General features: G+C 35.1%; 3 protein-coding genes across 4 annotated transcripts; 2 read left to right on the top strand and 1 right to left on the bottom strand.

Annotated features, from left to right (window-relative positions):
* The first annotated feature begins 1,361 nt into the window (after positions 1–1,361).
* Positions 1,362–5,139, top strand: LOC126750829 (organic cation transporter protein-like). Its single transcript, XM_050460574.1, has one exon. It carries the CDS (start codon positions 2,502–2,504, stop codon positions 4,209–4,211), a length of 1,710 nt encoding a protein of 569 aa, XP_050316531.1. The 5' UTR covers positions 1,362–2,501; the 3' UTR covers positions 4,212–5,139.
* A 1,020-nt stretch (positions 5,140–6,159) lies between these two features.
* Positions 6,160–8,924, top strand: LOC126750874 (amine oxidase [flavin-containing] B). Its single transcript, XM_050460642.1, has 3 exons — positions 6,160–6,654; positions 7,726–7,908; positions 7,972–8,924. Exons 1-3 carry the CDS (start codon positions 6,242–6,244, stop codon positions 8,834–8,836), a joined length of 1,461 nt encoding a protein of 486 aa, XP_050316599.1. The 5' UTR covers positions 6,160–6,241; the 3' UTR covers positions 8,837–8,924.
* A 4,657-nt stretch (positions 8,925–13,581) lies between these two features.
* LOC126750826 (leucine-rich repeat protein soc-2 homolog) lies at positions 13,582–21,286 on the bottom strand. 2 transcript variants are annotated; one of them, XM_050460568.1, is made up of 4 exons: positions 20,988–21,286; positions 19,468–19,987; positions 18,829–19,402; positions 13,582–18,773 (listed from the first exon to the last, which is right to left on the bottom strand). In XM_050460568.1, exons 2-4 carry the CDS (start codon positions 19,850–19,852, stop codon positions 17,903–17,905), a joined length of 1,830 nt encoding a protein of 609 aa, XP_050316525.1. In that variant the 5' UTR covers positions 19,853–19,987; positions 20,988–21,286; the 3' UTR covers positions 13,582–17,902. The 2 variants fall into 2 exon arrangements, with proteins under 2 accessions (XP_050316525.1, XP_050316524.1); XM_050460567.1 differs by lacking the exon at positions 20,988–21,286 and adding an exon at positions 20,582–20,940.
* Between the last annotated feature and the right edge of the window lie 54 nt (positions 21,287–21,340).

A 21,340-nucleotide genomic window follows, 5' to 3' on the forward strand; every position in this document is an offset into this window, starting at 1 on the left:
ATTTGGGGATGGGGCTAGTTCCAACCATAGACAAGCCTATAAAAAAGACTCTATAAAAATTTCTAGTAAATCGGTCCAGTAGAACCTGAGAAATCGTGGGTATCGTTCCGAAAAAGTCAGTTTTGAGAAAAACGCGTTTAAAGTTCAGGAGACAATTCTAGTGAACACGGACGCCACGTCACAAAATCGGCTGTATCTCCGAAAATAAGTCGAATTTTGAAAAATCCTTCCAAGGTCATATTTTTGAAAGTCTAAACTTTCAAGATATGCAAAAAAATCGTATTTTTTCAAAATCCTAGACAAGAATACCCTCTTTAGCTTAATCACTTAATTCAGCAACGTAACAAAATATACACGTGCGAGGCTATTAAATATGACTTTAGTTGCCAAAATCCACCCTTAAAGTGCTCTGTTTGGATTTACTCAATATCAGCATAGACTGAAATATATTTGCACGTACATATAACTAAATATGTATGTAAGTATTAGAGTGCCTGAAATAGAAAAACTCCACAATCAGCTGTTTTATCTAGCAAGTCACTAAGTTTGCTTAGTAGTTCTCTGTTTATGTGCATTTGAAGACCATGTGAGTGACTGAGTGAGATTACTTATAAGTATAGTGTATATTGTATTTAGCTAGATAGATGAGTGAGTGTACAGAGCTTTGTATGCACAGAGTTGAAATGTGTGCATGGCATTTGGCAGCAACCTCGCTCATTTGGTTTGCCTGCCACAACTACCGTTTTTTTTTTCAAACAATGAAACTACCAGTTGACGCTTTTATACCTTTTATGATATTCGGATTTTTTCAGTTGCTGAAATCAAAATTTTGAATACCCTCAACTGTACTTGACTGAGAACTGACTAAAAAGTTGTGCGTGAAATATATGTATATATGTATGTATATGTACATATGTATGTACACTTGTGTGTTTGCGTTCGTATTCAGTATAGTCTGACTAATTGCATTACCTAAACTTCAAAATATCGATTTTTCAGTTTTTATGACACGATGAGTTTGAGAACCAAACCGTTACTAAACGATATTGACGCTTTCACATAACTTACTGATTATTAAATATTTTTGGGATTTCATGTAGGGTATTTTGACTTCGGTATAACTGAATTGAACTGACGTTCCGTTGAATGTTTGATTTCTGATTGAATGAGAAATAAATACTATGGTCAATGAAGCAATTTTGAGTAGATCGCCACCAGTTGTTTGTTGGTGTTGAGCGAATGAGAGCAATTAACGTCGCTTTGTAAATTAAAAATCCACAACTGAGCAATATAGATTTCTGTTGCGAATACTCAGTATAGATGTTTGTATTTGTATGACTTTGTGGCTATTACTTTAATGACGGCATCAGATGGCAATTGGAGATACGCTTTAAGCATTTGCTGTTAGTCGTCTATTGGTAGAGATCGTGAACGGTTTAACTCGGATCGTTACGTGAACTGCAGTTCGCGCGCGCGAAAAAATACAGTCACACAATCGAAACCCCGCACCTTATAAACATAATACTTTGTGTGGTAGCTACATAAACGCAGATGCCAAGTAATTAGAAATATTGAAATATTAATTAATTACGAAAAACAAGTGCCTGTACAGTTGTGATTAATTTATTTGTGCAAAATATTTGAATACATATGTATGTATGTACATACAAGTACCCTGAAGTAGGCACTCATGAGTCTTCTGCATGGCATAGACTTTGAACGTGTCAGTAGGTGACGTATACGCAACGTGTGATAACCATAAACGCGTGTACAAGATATGTATGTATGTATGCGCTACATACAAAAGTACTTTGCAGATATAAAGACAGCGGCGTCATTATCAACTACAATGCACAACTAATTACTTTACAGTTATATGAAAAACCTTCTTGACACACATACATATGAAAATATGTACATACATAGGCATTTGGCAGTGCAGAAACTTTGACTGTGACAAAAAGACAACAAATTAACCAAAAGCTGTATCAGCAAAATAACAAAGTTTATTGCCATAGCTGCGGCAGCACATCATGCCACCAACGGAAACCACAAATTAAAGTCAAAGTGAATATTTCGCTTTACATATAAAAACTTGGTTCTAGCAAAGAATAAAAAGAGTAATCAATCCACCACTAATTTTGACGTATACCACAGACGGCGAAGTGGAGAGGTTTATTAGCTCCTAGCTTGTGCGAAATTCTAGTGAAGTTGTTAACAATTTGGCAGAGTCATCAGCCACAGTTAAGCCAAGCGAACTTTCTGAAGGTCTTTCACACAAAGCGAACATACGATTTGCTTGTTTGGTGCACATGTGGACACGCACACTGCAGTAGCACACACACACACACATGCAACGATACATACAACTAGATATAATTAACAACGCAAGGAATTGAGTGGTGGATGGTCCCATTTTTCGGCTGCTACCTGCCCGCAGTTTGGAAAGATAAAATATTTGCGAAAAATTCGGCTATTTCTTCTTTATAACAGCCGCCACAATGAGTTATGATGACGTCATCAATTATTTGGGCGATTTCGGCAAATATCAGAAACAAATATATTTTTTGCTCTGCCTACCGGCGATTTCATGCGCTTTCCACAAGCTAGCTGGTGTATTCCTTTTGGCGCGCCCAGAATTTCGTTGCCTACTGCCGTTCGAGAATCTGTTAAATGCAACATATGACTCTTTTCCGTCCGAATATTGGAATCTGACTTATCCTATAGACCCACTAACCGGTAAATTTCAGCGTTGCGAATATTATAATACTGACTATACGACGGACTATTTGCAGACGGCTACCACGCCGGCCACAGGCAATGGCACTGTCAAATGCAGTCACTATGTCTACGATCGTTCAAGGTACGAGAATAGCGCGGTCACCGAATGGGATATGGTGTGTGCACGCGGCTTACTGACTGCCACAAGTGACAGCTTATTTATGCTTGGCGTGTTGTTGGGCAGTATTATATTTGGACAAATGTCGGATAAATATGGACGCAAACCAATTTTCTTTGCTTCTCTGGTTATACAAGTTATCTTCGGCGTACTGGCTGCTATTGCTCCCGAGTACTTTACCTATACCATATCACGTATGGTTGTGGGCGCCACAACGTCCGGTGTCTTTTTGGTCGCCTATGTCATCGCTATGGAAATGGTGGGCTCAACATATCGACTTTTCGCCGGCGTCACCGTACAAATGTTCTTCTCACTTGGTTTCATATTAACAGCCGGTTTTGCATATTTCATACACGACTGGCGTTGGCTGCAAATAGCGCTCAGTTTGCCGGGTTTATTATTCATGTGCTATCATTGGGTCATACCGGAATCGGCCAGATGGTTACTCTCTAAAGGTAGAAAAGAAGAGGCAATCGTTGTCATTGAGAAGGCAGCACGCATAAACCGTGTAACCATACCCAGTGAGGTATATGACAATCTAATTGATGAAGCAGCTGAGCGTGAGAAAAAAGATGAGATTGTGTCTGAAGGCGCAGATGAAAAGGCACCCACCGTATTCGATCTGTTGAGATATCCGAATTTGCGTAAGAAAACATTAGTCATTCTCTTCGATTGGTTTGTGAACAGCGGCGTGTACTACGGACTATCGTGGAACACTAATAATCTTGGTGGCAATGTTTTGTTAAATTTCATGATTTCTGGTGCAGTTGAAATCCCCGGCTACACATTCCTCCTATTCACGCTGAATCGTTGGGGTCGCCGCACAATACTTTGCGGTTGTATGCTGGTCGCTGGCGGTGCTCTGTTGCTGACCATAGTTGTACCGGCAAACAATAATTGGCTCATAATATTATTTGCTATGATTGGCAAATTAGCCATTACCGCATCGTATGGCACTATATACATTTTCTCAGCGGAACAATTTCCTACAGTGGTGCGTAACGTGGGTCTAGGCGCATCGTCAATGGTGGCACGAGTTGGCGGCATCTTGGCGCCATATTTAAATTTATTGGGTGAAATATGGCGTCCTCTGCCTTTAATCGTGTGTGGCTCCTTGGCATTCTTTGCCGGTCTCCTGTCTTTAATGCTGCCCGAGACGCTTAATAAACCGATGCCGGAAACGATTGCCGACGCCGAACAGTTCGGAAAACGTACACGCAATGCTGAGTTCGTCGAAGCTGGCGGTGAGGAGTTAGCAAGAATTGTTACACCCGAGGACAAAAATCACGTTGCGAATGGAAAGTCTGCATGATAATATTGCCTAATTGTTTAAGGGAATCTATTTCAATACTAGTATACCGTTATCTTAATATGGAAATTTCTTAACTGATACAACATATCGCATTGAATTTAATTAGTTATGGTATTATGTTAAGAAAAAAGTTAAATAATTTACAAAAACAATAATGCATGCACAAACCGTACTTTGGATTTTTTCACATTAAGGTAACGGTATACAAACAATTATCATTAGGATTACTATTGTATAACTCTGGAAAAAACTTTTCAAATAACCAAAGAATTTTTATCTTTAAATTTGCATAGTGAGGATTTCCAACTACCACATTATTTGACATAAATTACATCAATTAGTAATTACATTAATGTTAATTTAATATTATTGCTCTCCAAAATAAAAAGTTCTCTCTAAAAATATATATTTTAATAAAGACATAACAATTATGTTATCTACTGAACCTCCGGTTCACTTACAAACTATGTGAGTAACACTGATTGCAACTAATCTCAATATTTCGTGCGCTCTCAGAACTGCAGTTAAACCTAACTCGTACTTCTATAACTCGAAGTTCTCTATGACTAGAATTCTTAAATTAGCAATAATGTCAAATTTCACAAAAATATCCTTCCATAACTCGAAGTCTCTCTTACTCGAAATTTTTTTGTGGATTATGGTGATTCGAGTTAGGGAAGTTCAACTGCATTTCTATATATGGTACGTATGTACATGTGTATTTATGTATGCCTTTGCACAGACAATTTGTTTCACTTGCATTTATTATTCTTAATTAGATTTGAACATTCTCAAGTATAAAATACTTAATATCTTATATAAATTTATACTAGTACCAGAGTATTTCGACACATATTTTTAATAAAATTATGTGAAATTTGCATTTAATAATAAATGGATCCTACATAATTATCATATGAAAAAACAATATACTCGTTCCTTTGTAATTGTGTATTTTTATTCTCCGAGATCTAAAGTGCATCTAAAATTGTGTTGGCCTTATAAAATGTCAGCAGAGTCTTTTCTTTTCAAAACGAATGCGTTCAGCTTTTCGATATATTGACTAGATTTACTGACCTATAAAAAACTTTTATATTGGGTCGTTCACTAAGTAATTTCGTTTGATAACAACAACTGATCTTATTGAATCTTTTCGCAGCCAATACCATACTTTACCGCTATATATTTGAACAGCTGATATAGTAGACTTGTTTGTAAACAATTTTTTGATTTTCTTTGGGATTGCCCTATTGAAGATGGAAGATCGTAAACATAATTTTCAGCATATTTCACTGTTTTATCATCAAAAGGGTAAAAAAGCAGTTCCAATAAGACGAGAGTTAGGTGATATGTATGTGGAACCAAAAAAGTTTGTATCTGCTTGGTGGGATTTGAAAGAGGTCGTTTATTTTGAGCCTTCTCCCGACAAAATTGAAGTGTATTGTGATCAGCTGGATTAATTGATGCATTCAAATAGAAGAGGCCAGGATTGATCAATGGAAAATGTGTAGTGTTCCGCCAGGATAATGCGAGACATCATACAAGTTTGATGACTCACCAAAAGCTTTTGCAGCTTCAATGGGATGTGCTACCACACTCAATATATTGTCCACACTAGACACCCTCCTATTACTTTTCTGCCTTCACCTCAAATCAATACGTCAAAACCACTCGAACCAGTTTTTGCCTGCAAGGATCAAATAAATTTATTGCCCGAAAGATCGCCAAAGGTATCTCTTCAGTATGGAGAATGCTAATTTCACAAAATATTTTACACAATAAAAAATCGTGTTTAAACTGCTAAACTAAACTAAACCATAAAACGAAATTAGTAAATGAACGATCCCATAACTAGATCAAAAATAGAAAAAAGTATTCTTAAACTTATACATATTCTACATTCTGTGCTCTTCGAAAATGTGTCTGGTGTTTTGTTTATTTCTGAAAATTTGACCTTTCATTTCTTATGAAATTCTGACATCGCCTTAAATAAAGAAAAAAAATTACGAGCAAAACTCAAAGCCTGTAATATGGAAAAAGATTGCGAATTGAAGCTCGGACCACCCGAGCGGTCGCAAAGAATTGACGTTATAATTGTGGGAGCGGGCATATCAGGATTGGTGACAGCTTATAGGCTTTTAGAAAAGGAACCCTCTTTACAAATAAGAATATTGGAGGCCAGTGATACTATCGGTGGCAATTTGCAGCAAATACCTCAGGGTGAAATCGGTGCCAAATGGTTCGAAGAGTCGCAAGCTCATGTTTATCAATTGCTGCAACGTATGGAAATACCAATACAGCAGCGTTCTGTTGTGGATGCAGCATTGCCACGTTGTTGGGAACTCGATCAAACTGTATCCTCAAATTTGGCAAAATATGAGTTACAACGTTATATAAACGAATTACAAATAAAAGCACCTTTCTTTAGGCCGGGACGATTCAGGTTGGTGCCAAAATTTTTGTTATATAATCCTGCAGTAACTCGAGTCATTCTTCATAGTTTCTGAAGACTAGATCTCTTAAGATTATTACTACTAGTTTCTCATACAGGGTTTGTCCGGAAAGTAATAGGACTGAGCCGATTTAAAAAAATTTATTGAACCAATCGTGACAATTCTTTAAAAACTTTCAAAAAGGGCTTCTTCTGCGTCGATGCAGCGCTGCCAGCGCGAATTCCAAGCATTGAAGGCGTCACGGAAGGCATTCTGCAGAATAGCCTTGAGAGCCGAGGTGCATGCTGCTTGGAGCCCCTCTGCCGGCGTGTACCACTCGGAAGATTGCCTCTTTGTCTGGGGATCATATTCAAAGATCCATGACTCGTCACCTGTGAATACGTTATTCAAAAAATGGGAGTCACTTTCACACATGTTCAAATTTTCTTGGCACACTTCCACTCGTTGTAATTTCTGGTCGCCAGTGAGCACTTTTGGGACCATCTTCGCGCACACCTTGCGTATGTTCAAGTGCTCCGTCACAATGTCATGAACTACAGATTTTGATAAATCTAACATCTGGGCAATTAAATGAATACTTAGTCGATGGTCTAAGCTCAAAACTTTGCGCACACGAGTCACATTGTCGGTGTTTGTCCAAGTCGTAGATCTCCCAGCACGGTCTTCATCCTCTTCTCGGCCCTCCAAAAAGACCTGGTGCCACTGAAACATACTACTTCTTGCTAAAGCAACATCTGGGTAAGCCTGCTTGATCATATCAAACGTCTCTGTTGCAGATTTGCCGATTTCGGCTTGCACCATTCACAGCAACACGTCGCGCGAAAATGTTTGTCCTGAGACTCCAGGTGCTCGGAGACAACTTACCAACCGCTCGTTCATTAGCTAGGTTGGAAAAAGTTCCTAAAATATTTGTGCTTTGTATAGTATATGTTGAATTCGGTTAAAGTTTTGTCATTACTAGTCAATAAGAATGTAGGACGGTCTTCGTATTACTGCATGGTAAAAACAATTCAATTAATAAAATAATTACTCTCCACGATGGCTACCATGATTTCTTGCAGTATTCGAAAAAACTCAACAAAAATGGATAAACATATAAACAACCGATTATTTTTCAATGAGTCGCGAAAGTTTATGAACAATTTAGTGGAGTTGGTTTGTGGTTCGAAAGCCGCCGATATTACTTACAAAGAATTTATGAGCCTTTGCTATGGCTGCGGAAGCTTACAAAACATAATTAATATGTAAGTTCGAAGAAGCTATCATATTAAGAATATAGAAGAAATATCTAAAACCTCATATTTCAGTTACTTGGAGTGTCCGAACACTTTACTGGAGTTCGATAGTGCTCATCTCCTCAGTGCGCTTACACAGAGATTGCAAGGCACTGAATTTCTAGTCTCGCGACAAGTGAAAGCTATTTGCCATTATAAAGACTATATTGAAGTGCATGATTCAACGCAGAAAATACACACAACGGATGTGCTCATTTTGGCAATACCATTGAATTCTCTCCAACAGATCAACTTCTCACCGCCAGTACCCGTGGAGTTGCGCAAAGTAATGAACAATAAACTGAAGTTGCGCTTAATGTTAACAAGCTTTATAGCTGGCTACGGCGATGCTCATTGGCGGAATGCTGGCTATTCGGGCAGTTTCCTTAAGAACGACCCATTTATAGTGGGTTACGAGTACCGACCCAATGTTTATGGCGGCATGATGATACATGATAGCGGTTCTGAATCGTTGGTACGTTCGATTGCGCTAAAAGCATTTGCAGAAAATTATGGTGAAGCTATGGAAACACCGCACAGCTATAACCAACATACTTTCGAGTTGAGCTCATTAGCACATATGCCACTCACGACACCGTGGCATCGTATTATATGGTCATCATCGGCCGCTGCCTCCACATGCTATCGCGGCTTCTTAGGCGGTGCGGTGCAAAGTGGATTGCGTGCGGCATTGAACGCTTTACTATTGGTGCGACCACAAGTGGTGTCATGGACCGATGTGGCCGATGTACATTGTCAAAATTGTCCGAATATTAAAGACGTGGGCGCAATGCAATTATGGATGAGTGGACTAAACCTGTATAATGTGGGCTATTATACCCTTTACGTTTCGAGTGTCCTTCTAGCACTACAGTTCGCATTTAAGAAATTTGGTTGAGACACATGAACACCTGGTGTATAAATATTTTGAATATAAATGAATATACCTACGAATATGGATGTGAATATACTATTGTACCTCTATTTAAATACAGTCAGAAGCTTAATCTTGTCGTATTTCGTTTAAATATTTATTTATCTGTCTTATAGTTATTTGTTCACGTGTCAGAAATTTGCCATTTTTGCCATTTGACACACTTTTCGTTTATAATTGTATTTTTGAAATACGTACATACATACTTATATGTCACGTATTTCATTAACTATATTATTATTAGTCTAAGTCGTTCCAGAGGCCCTATGTTCCACCTAGGAACTACGGGGAAATATATATATAAGTCGTTCCAGAACGGCTGAGATACTATTATACGAAGCAGTTGATGGCAAAAATAAATTTTTGAATTGAATATCCGTTGCCGCTATAATTTTAGATATCTGAGCTCGCTAGGTTTTTAAATCCGTGCCTGACGAATAATGACCAAGAACCAAGAAAAACAAAATATAGGAGAGTCACCACAAACTTTTCACAATTTCTTCTTCTTTATTGGTGTAGACACCGCTTACGCAGTTAAAGCCCGACAGTCGTTCTTCCTTTTCGCTGTTTGGCGCCAATTGCAAATTCCAAGTGTAGCCAGGTCCTTCTCCGCGTGGTCTTTACAAGGCAATGGTGGTCTTCCTCTTCCTCTGCTTCCCCCTGCGGATACTGCGTCGAATACTTTCAGAGCTGGAGTGTTTTCGTCTTGTTTGGACGACATGGCCTAGCCAGCCGCTGTTATTGCTGAACTATGTCAATGTTGTCGTATATCTCGTACAGCTTATAGACTGCGGTAGTCGCGGTTGCTAATGCGCAAACGATCATAAATCTTCCGCAGAACCTTTTTCTCGAAAACTTGTAACGTCAACTCATCACACAGGAATAATGAGTGACTTGAATTAAGACGGCTAATAAAAGAAAAAAGATTACTCAGGAAAGATGGCAAATTAGTCGGAGTCCTCTCGACAAAAGAATCTTGAACAAGACAACCAATGATTTGAAGTCTAAACTGCGAGAAATAAAAGATCAAGAAACATCAGAGTATCTAAGGAATTTAGATCCATATGCAAACAACCCTGAACATAACCTGTGGAAGACAACCAAATATTTAAAGAGACCCACTAGGAGATACACGATTATAGTAAATAGTTATGGTCACAGGTGCAGAGATAATCAAGAGAAAGCCGAAGCTTTTGCTTACCATTTACATTCAGTTTTTAAACCAAACGTAATTGGAGTTAATGAAAACACTACTCAAGTACTAAACTTCCTACAATCGCCTTGCCAGATGAGCCTGCCTATTCGAAGAATTTCTATCAAGGAAATAACGACTGAGATAAAGAAAATTAAACTTAAAAAATCGCCGGGTTTTGATAAAATTGATGGTCTTACTTTTAGTGTCTAGTTGCCCCAAAAATGTATCAGACTACTTACTTACATCTACAATGCTATGCTCAGACTCGACCACTATCCAAGTCAATGGAAATGCGCTGAAATAATAATGATTCCAAAACCCAATAAACCGGAGCACAGCCCTTCTTCATACCGTCCAATTAGTTTACTGGCGACTTTCTCTAAGATATTTGAAAATATATTTTTAAAGAGAATGTTATCTGTTTTAGAGGACCTAAACATATTACCTGAACACCAGTTTGGGTTTAGAAGGGGGCATGGAACTCCTGAGCAATGTCATCGAATTGTTAAAACTATCACGAGTGCTTTTGAATGTGAGCAATACTGCGCAGGGGTCTTTTTAGATGTTACACAAGCATTTGATAAAGTATAGCACCCAGGGTTACTTTATAAACTAAAGAAATGGTTTCCAGCGCCTTAATACCTACTTATGAAATCATATTTAAGCAATCGTACGTTCTATGTCCAGGAAAAAGATGCATTTTCTGAGCTTTATTCGATTGACGCTGGAGTTCCCCAAGGTAGCGTCTTGGGCCCAGTATTATATACAATATTTACAGCTGACCTACCGATCGCTAATGGCTTAGAGGTAGCAACTTATGCTGACGATACGGCATTTATCGCCACCAGTTTTAATCCTAGTGATGTCTCACTTCACTTACAAGAACAACTTAATATTGTCGAAAAATGGCTAAAGAATTGGAAGATGGAAGTAAATACACAGAAATCCGTTCAAATAACGTTTACGTTAAGGACTGAGAAATGTCCCCCCGTAACATAAAATGGCTACATAATACCTGAAAGTGAAACTGTGAAATACCTTGGTCTTTATTTGGACAGACGTCTCACTTGGAAGATACACATAACAGAAAAAACGAAGCAGCTCAAATTTAAAACTAAAAAAATGTCTGGCTTTTAGGTCAGCGATCACAACTTAGCCTTGAAAATAAAGTATGACTTTACAAGTCAATCCTTAACCCAGTATGGACGTATGCAATGCAGTTATGGGGTACGGCGAGTATATCCAACATTGAAATCCTCCAAAGATATCAATCGAAAACTTTAAGAAGCATTGTAAGTGCTCCTTGGCATGTAAGCACCATCGAAATCCACAAAGACTTAAATATATCTTTTGTTAAAGACGAAATCGGCAAATCTTGTCGAAAGTATTTAGATAGATTGTCTAATCATGAAAACTTACTGGCAATAAATTTACTAGACAACAGTATGGATGTTAGACGATTAAAACGAACTCACATTTTGGATCTTCCATATAGATTTTAAGTAGTTTTAAGAAGTTTAAGCAAATAAAGTACATAATTTAAGAAATTATTGATTAGTCTCAATGGAGAACAATCAATCCTGTCACTATTAATGTATTTAAAAAATTTGCTCATTGTCAATTGATATTGAATATACATACATATATATATTATAAAAAAAAAATTTTCAAATTCTTCTTCTTCTTCTTAATTGGCGTAGACACCGCTTACGCGATTATAGCCGAGTTAACAACAGCGCGCCAGTCGTTTCTTCTTTTCGCTACGTGGCGCCAATTGGATATTCCAAGCGAAGCCAGGTCCTTCTGCACTTGGTCCTTCCAACGGAGTGGAGGTCTTCCTCTTCCTCTGCTTCCCCCGGCGGGTATTGCGTCGAATGCTTTGAGAGCTGGAGTGTTTTCATCCATCCGGACAACATGACCTAGCCAGGGCTGCCGCTGTCTTTTAATTCGCTGAACTATGTCAATGTCGTCGTATATCTCGTACAGCTCATCGTTCCATCGAATGCGATATTCGTCGTGGCCAATGCGCAAAGGACCATAAATCTTTCGCAGGATTTTTCTCTCGAAAACTCGTAATGTCGACTCATCGGTTGTTGTCATCGCCCAAGCCTGAAAGTGAGCGACTTATAGAGTTCAGCTTTTGTTCGTCGAGAGAGGACTTTACTTTTCAATTGCCTACTCAGTACGAAGTAGCACCTGTTGGCAAGAGCAATCCTGCGTTGGATTTCCAGGCTGACATTGTTGGTGGTGTTAATGCTGGTTCCTAAATAGACGAAATTATCTACAGCTTCAAAGTTATGACTGTCAACAGTGACGTGAGAGCCAAGTCGCGAGTGCGACGACTGTTTGTTTGATGACAGGAGATATTTCGTGTTGAATTTTCAAATTAATATTTTATTTTAAAGGATCCGATCTGAAATACAAACAGAACTATCAACATCAAGTCTTTGCATGAAAAACTTTTTAGAATATTTTTGTGATGACCGCATGTCCTTGTGCCAAGTATGGGTAAAATCGAGTCAATATCGTATCTATCGGTCAATATGTAAGAAATCTCAATGAAATTCAGAAAAAATCTCTTCCTAATAACCGTGTATCTTCTTGTCTGCCATTATAAATAATGGATGCAAATCCTCCTACTTTAACTAAAATAGTATATACGAAAATCCCATATATCATTGCAGCTTGTGAGAGTATAAAATATGAGGATACATATGAAAAATACTTAAATATTATTAGTAAAAAGTACAATTTTGAATTAAATTTTTTTTTCACTATGAAGAAGGGGACCCTTAAAACAATTGAAATCGATACGGATCGCGCCATATCCAGATTACTGTTAACGTGAATAAAAACAAATAGAAAAAATTTTCTTTTAACTGTTTTTTCATGTTCTATTATACGATAATACATATATTTTATAATTATTACCTTGTTTGTTTGTTTTACACAGCAGACACATTCATCATTTTCGTAAAAAGTTGTCGAGTTAACTGTTATCGTTCGGATATATGGTAGACTTGATACAAATACTCACTGTCGTTCCGAAACCTCCACAGCATTCGTTCTTCTCATGTGGTTTTTACAACAAAATATAATATAAATAGATCCAATAATAAAATTAAAAACCTATTATATTCAAAAGCTTTCCTAATAATTTATAGATAAATATTTAAAGTTCATATATTCTTATTAGTTTCGTATCGGATTACCTTCATTAATGTTTTTTAATATTTAAGACATTAATCTATATTAACTTAAATGCGTTTTATAATTTGTGTTAAACTTTAACATTTTTTCAATAACTACATGAAGGCATATTGTCTCACCGACGAAATGTTTTTCAATTAAACAATTTCTGCTTTTCGGTTAATTAGTTTTGTTGATCATATTTATTTATTTAATTGAAAATGTAATCATTCCACTTTGCTAAAAAAAAACTGTTATAGTTCACTCATAACGGATCTTGATGGCGCCATTGGTTAAAACGAAGTTAAAATAAAGAAAAATATGCTGTTCTTCATTTAAATTACTTTATTGATTTTAAGATACATTACGCCAACAATTACGGCAATAACGAATTCTGCATTTGCAATAATACATACCAAAATAACTCTAACATCTATTTCTTCGTAGTGGTTTTCAAATATTGTTGAAATGTATGTACTTTAGTTTAGTTTACTCACTTATGCACCAAAGTGTTGAAGTTTCCACTGGAAAATAATTTTCAAATATCCCATGCTCAGGAGATCCCGTTAGTCTACTAGTGGTGTTTAAATTTTACACACCACTGTATAATTGTAGTAGCAAAATATGTAATAATATTATTATGATTTTGTGCTAACGCTGTGACAGACCTTTGACACAGCTTCCTCTGTCATTTCTAGTATTCGTATTGATGACAACGGTATGTGTTCCGTTATGACGGTTGTATTTTTAACCGTTTTTTAAAAATTAAACACATACTTTTAATCAATTTTAATACTGCTTATTTCTATTGTTGTATTTTGTATAATGTGCACATATGTTCCGAAGAACTAAATACATACATACGTACATACATATGTACATACTTATGTGCATACATATATTTTATTTTTCTGTGCGTATCGTTCTTACTATTTGTCTAGCCTTCAAAAAATGATTGTAGTTGAATAAATCGGAAAGCATATGTACATATATGTATTTATTTGTACATCATATGTTTATAACTGTCATAACATCATACATAGATACAAACATGATATATCATCAGTTGCATACCAGGTTCAATTTTTAATGCTTATTTAATGAATAAAATATTTACATACATAAGTATGTGCAAACATTCATGTAGCTACAAAAGGACATGCATAAATATACATACATACGTGTATGTACATAGATACATATACATATAAACAGTTCTTCCACTTTTGTTAGTTGTTTGAGGCTTGATGTAAACGAAGAAGTGCTGTGCATAAATATAATACATATGTACATATGTACTATATACCGTTGCTCTACAGCTGATAGTCTACGAATGTCTTATATGACTATACTAAAACAAAAATTAAAGATTGAAGGGTCGACAGTTAATTTTCAGTTATAAAGACTGCCGCAGTAAACATTTTGAACTAGTTTAATGAAATATAAATATAATAATTTTATATTGGTCAAAATATTCGGTTTTAACATATTTTATTTTCAAAAATAAAATATATTTGTAATATAAATATAATAATTTTATATTGGTCAAAATATTCGGTTTTAACATATTTTATTTTCAAAAATAAAATATATTTGTAATAAATTTAAAAATATAATATAATATAGAAAGAAGGTACAAAAATTGTCATTTTTTATCATAATTGTACTTTCTCGTTTGCTATGGCTGAGTATTCAAAATCGGGTTCAACCGTTTGGATTACAACAGAAAACGCTTTTGTTATCGATTATCGAAGTCAACAAGTCTCAACACGTGGTATGATTTGCATATTTATATTTATATAAATATGTATGTACATATTTTTACATTTATACTTGATAATAGATAAAAAATAATACTACTCCTAGAGATAGCTAATCTGGAAAAAAAATTGAATTTAACACGGTGGCTGTCGGTGTATCGCCGGTGATTGCATAGGAAATATCCCAATGCTCTTAAATATTTTACATTTTTAATTACTGGATGTTCTGGAAGTCCATTTTTATGTCTTGTCTTGCCTTTGTTTTTTATTAAAAATTTTAATTCTATGTATTTCTAATATTTTGGTTGTAGAAATTATGAATAGCCTTTTCTATGGAAAAATATTTTTCTTAACAAAAAATTTGTACTATATACACACTTACATATGTATAGAGATATCATCTTATAATATCCACTTTCCACTTAAGAGCACCTCAGATGTCCGTCGTTGCATTGACACCTGTGGATTATGTGGAATAATTTTGGCTGCGGGCACCAATGATGCACTGATTGCCAACGTATAAATGAAATTAAAGGGTATTAAACTTGCAGAGTTTAAGTATACCGTTTATGTGTCATAAGATATCGTCAACAAAATCCCGACACCCACGCAAATTTACGCGTTCACGGGCACTGAACAACTATTTAAGTATTTATGGGAAGTTTTTCTATGTTAGAAATACGTATAATCAGCAATTTGACATACATACATATATTACAGGTAATATTAAAATTTGGGGTTTCAGCGTGAATAATAGTGTTGATTATGATTTGTTTATTAATTACGCATATACATATTTACTTTATATAAAATACTTTTTGTTGCATATTTCATCGCTTAGAACGTTGCAACTCCACCTTTGCAGTGGAACTGAATCTAACGTTTGCACGGCAAATGTATATACACTTGTATATACAAACAATAATTTTATATTTTAACTTACAGTCACTTATACAAAATACAAATAACTTTTAAACATATTATTAGACAATTCCTTGGCGCTTGTGTTTACATTTTTTATGTTTTTTTATTTATTATTCAATTTTAATTTTATTTATATTTTTTTTATTCCAATTAACTTTTTTGTCTATGTTTTTATTCGTAAGTTTTTGTTCAAAGTCTGCACAAAGATTTCCTAGTTTAAGTATTAGCAAAAAAATATATATATTTATGTACAACAAACAATTGCATAAGCGGAGAATCAATATATACTAAGGATTACTGCTCTTCATTCTATATCGAATATGTATGAATATATTTCCATTTAAGATCTCAATACATTCGAAAAAATATCGAATGAAATTATTGAATTTTCTGTTCAATCCACCTATTTTGTTTATAATCGTAGATAACATGGACATTTTACACTTATTTGGAGTATATGTATGTATATATTTTCAATAACATTGGATTACTAGGGATTCATATTTATATACATATGTGATTCATGTACATATGTACACATTTATGTACATTTAAGCATTTGTAAATGATTTTAAAACAACATATGCCGTACAACATATTAGACGGGGCAATTTATTTGAAAATATATTATAGGTTAGTGAAAAAAGAAACAACAAAAGTGCAACTCAGTATAAGACTTCCGCAATAAATTAGAAGGCATATTTTTTTGAATAACAAAATGAATTTCTATAACAAATGTATTGCAAAATACTACATTAAGTGATACATAAAAAATATTACACCTGAACATAAAGTTTTGCTGAAAAATACCGTTCCCGATCCCGCAAGTACAGATATAACTCGATGGATTTCACATTTGCTTGCAAATAACATTGGTATTTTAGGTAGCGAGATCAGAAGTAGTTACTTTCAATTACAGCAATAGAATTGGCTAATTTGATTCAAATTAAATCTTTATTATGTATATAAAATACTTGTGGTACAGAACACAACACACATCAATACATTTTTAATTATACACATTTAAATGTTTTATTTCAATTTTGTATGCATATTATATGCATAAATTTGACTGCATAACAGCTATAGCTATAGTACTTGTTCGTTGAAATAAATGCATGTGTAACTCACACTTGCTTTCTTAAAAAAAATTTAACTTTTTTTTGGGATCACTCCCTTTAAATACACTCATTAAAAATAAAATTTCCAAACACAAATTCATGTTTCAACACACCAGAAAAGTATACATTTTGCCAATTTTTTCCTCGCTTCCTTTCATTGCAATGTGTAACATAATTTAGGCAGTAATTTTTTGCGTCCTTAATAAACATAACACATTTTATATAATATAACATTCACAAGCATATGTATGTATGTATAACATTATTTCGTTTTTCTGATTTATATATGAATTTATAGAACTTTATTTGTTTTAAATTAAAGTTGTTGATTCGTTAGAAGTTACACAAATAGTTTATATTTGTTTACAACTACACAATCCACTAAACAATCAATTTCTGAAGCATTTTTAAAGCTATATTTTGTTTCACCATCACACAATTTTTACAACAGAAAATATTGTTTACAATTCGTTTTCATAATTACTGCGAGTGAGTTGCGCGTAGTAGTTGCAAGACTCCACTCGACATATTCGTCGTTTTTAAGTTTCGTTTTAAAGAAATTATTATTTATAATTAATAATAATTGGTATTGTTATGTTGTTATTATTTTTATATTCTTATTATTCATTAACTTAGCGATGGCAACAATTTTCGGAGATGCACCATCCAATATTTGTAAGTAATAATCTCAAATGATAGTGCATTTCCAAGCACGACGTTGTTAGCGTCGCTGCGTATCCGCCTCTGCCTCCAACTGAAATTCCAAATAGCAATCGTTACTTGTATAAAATGTACGCCATTGTGTACTCCCACCATCACTGACATATCCCAAACCGCTAACTCACATCTGCCTATATGGCGAATGCATTTTCAACCATTGGAGTACTAGAGATGGACCGCCAGCTTGTATTTCAGGTGGTATTGTGCTCAAAGGACATTTGTCAATGTTTAGGTATTTCAAATTTTGACAAAGTGCCAGCTCGTAAGGTAACTTTTCCAAACATGGATTTTGATTGATATAAAGATTTTCCAGATTCTCCAGCGAGCCAATCTCTTCTGGCAGGTACTGTAAATTATTTTCGCTAACTGACAAATGCGTCAGATTGCTGAGATGACCAATACTGCGTGGCAGTATAGAGATCTGATTTGTTTGCAAAATTAATTTTTGTAATTCGTGTAATAAACCGATTTCGTTGGGCAGCACTTCAATGCGATTCTCTTCTAGGTCGAGAATACGCAGTTTGCGCAGATTACCTATGGTACTAGGAATCTTTTTGAGCATGTTGTTGGATAGTACCAAAATTTCTAGATTCTGCAGATTCATTATGTCATCGGGTAATTTTTGTAAAGCATTTGTGGCCAAATTCAATTCGACCATATTAATCCAAGTTCCTACATCGAGCGGTAAAGCAGTAAGCACATTTTCTTTCATATTGAGTTTTGTGAGGCCTTTAGCTCGTGAAAATATTCCATATGGTATTTTGTCGATACGATTATGTTCCAGATTAATGCTATAGACGTTGGTAAATTGAGCAGGCCCACCAGTTGGGTAACTGGTAAAAGAGTTGCGCGATAGTGTAATATTTGTAAGTGCACTAAGACTAGCTAAAAGACCATCTGGTAATTGCGTTATACCATTGCCCTCAACATTAAATTCATCCATGAATTTGCAATTTTTCAGCGATGCCGGAATACTTGATAGTCGATTGTATCTGCAGAGAGAACGCTTTATGCATACATATCATTAAATTAACTATGTCCGCTTACCTCAAGCCTAATCGTACTAAGCTCTTCAAGTTGCCAATGGTTTCCGGTATGTCCAATAGTTCGTTGTGCTGCAAATCAAGTGCACTCAAAGTTACACATTTACCTATTTCTTCGGGCAAATGTTCCAAGTGGTTGTGTGAGACATCCAGTGTTGTTAAGTTTACCAATGCACCGATGGAGGAACCCAATTCTCGAATTTTATTTTCACGCAGACTCAACATAGTCAAATTAGTTAAATTGCGTATATCGGCAGCCACAGCGATAATGCGATTAAAACGCAAGTAGAGCGTGGTAAGAGAACGCAGCCGATAAATCACCGAAGGAATTTCCGCAAGCTTATTGTGTCTTAAATCAAGTACTTTAAGCTGCCTACAATTTTGTAACGACTCTGGTAAAGAAGTTAGCGAGTTTTCGTTTAAAGCAAGTGTCTTTAAATGCACGAGACACCCTATTTCAGTCGGCAGTTGACTAATCTTGTTGCTGTATAAATAAAGTTCCGTAAGATGAACGCAGTCTCTTACTGAAGTTGGTATAACTGTGACGGAGGACTTGCTTAGATCCAAGCGTTTTATACCTGAAACATTAATTGAAAAAAATATGGGAAAATAAATAATATATTATATTACATGTTATATTTACCTTCTTCCCGACAACGCTGAAGAGCTTTAACAACGTCCTGATCAGCTTGTATTGGTTTACTTTTCTTTGTAGTTGGCTTGGGTTTATTAGATTCCGGGTGTTTCACCGTTACCATCTTCGGACGTGTTTCCGGTGGCATTTCGTTGTTATTTCCAAAATTACTACCGCTGGCACCGCTGCCACTGTGTGTTGGATTATTTGAAAGGTTCGTCGTTAAAGCTGCGGCGCAGCTACTGCTGCTATTGCTGCTTCCAAAACAATGTGTGGTCAATACACCACCACTACCGTTTTTCCCACTAACGTTCGTACTTTCCACTGCTGCTGCGTCTTCCGATGCCAAAGAGGATGATGATGCTGTAGCGCCGGCAGAGGAACACAGGTTCATAATTTTTCCCAGCGTTGCGTTTGATGCCTACAGTTTGTTGTCCAAATTCGTAAGCAACAAGTCTTTGCAATGATTTTCCTTCGTAATTTCGAGATTTAATGGAATAATTAATGACTCACTGATAACTTTACTGGGCTATCCAGAAAAAAAAGAAAAATTTAGTCATGCTTTGATAACGAGAAATAACAACACAATAATTGAATTTGCATATATTTCAGATTTATTGAAACGCGTGCTGATATGTGGATCATTTATGAGGAATTTCTAAATAAATAAATTAACCAGTTGTGGTATTGTTGAAGGGTAATTAACCCATATATCTACTTTCATAGTTTTTTTTTTATTCTCAAAAATATATTTACGCTCACAATATGTTGATTTTGAAGAACTTTTTATTTTGGATCTATAGCTTCTACAATTGCTCTTTAATATTTGTTAGACTTCCGCCGGGTAATACTGCATTATATTATGAATCAATATGAAAGTATGTACACAAATATATACATACGTATGGTTGTCCGAGTTAAGCCCATTTAAATAACTTTGCAATCAATTTCGACAACAGGCATTAAGTTTAAGTAGAAACAAACCTTATCACAGGATGATATACAAATTAGAAATGAATGTGCAACGAAATTGCCAGTTTTTTACTTGATACACAAATTCAAACAAATCACTTCGAAGAAAAAGGAAAAATGTTTGATATGTAAATATTCATAATCAACGCACCAGTTTACCCAAGGTTTAGGTACTAATGTTACCAATATAGAACTTAATCACAATCCATTTCTAGCAATATATATATCGGTAGATATATTTCTCTACCTTTTTTAAATAAAATTCTTTAAACTTTTTTAGTATTCTTTAAGTCTTGCAGAATGGTTCCTATATTTTGACATTTCTCTCTTTCATTCTTTTTGAAGGGTTGCTGCTTGCCTGATAAGAAAACAACCACTGTCAAATGAAAATTATACCACTTTACAATGAAAAAAAGAAGAACAAGTGTTGAAGCATTATTAATTTTATCACAACAATTTTTTTCTTATATTTTATACAAGCCATCTCAGTTTAGTGGTCTTAGATTGTTGGTTACACAAACAAACTTCAAGTTTTCGTAAACAAATTGAATGTATACCTTTAAAGATCACTTTTCGTGCCAATATACTCTTGTTGTATTATTCTGTAAAAATTGCCCACAAAAATTGATTTTTCATTTTATACGCATACTTCGAGTAGGAAGTTTTTTTCTCAACAGTCACATAAAACTATCAATTGCAATGTATTTCATTCATAATTTAAATTTCGAATAAATTTTACCAATCAAGTTATATTTTGTGCGAATAATTTGACATTTTATTTTAAATATCACTGAATTACTTTCACTTGTCTGCAAACAAATGTCCCGTCTAATAAATGATTAGAGAATGTGAATACGAAATTTTTCGCACAAGAGTTTGTGAGTTTCACGAGATGAGATTCGCAAAACGC

Source organism: Bactrocera neohumeralis, chromosome 2 (assembly GCF_024586455.1).
Source record: "Bactrocera neohumeralis isolate Rockhampton chromosome 2, APGP_CSIRO_Bneo_wtdbg2-racon-allhic-juicebox.fasta_v2, whole genome shotgun sequence".
NCBI lineage: Eukaryota > Metazoa > Arthropoda > Insecta > Diptera > Tephritidae > Bactrocera > Bactrocera neohumeralis.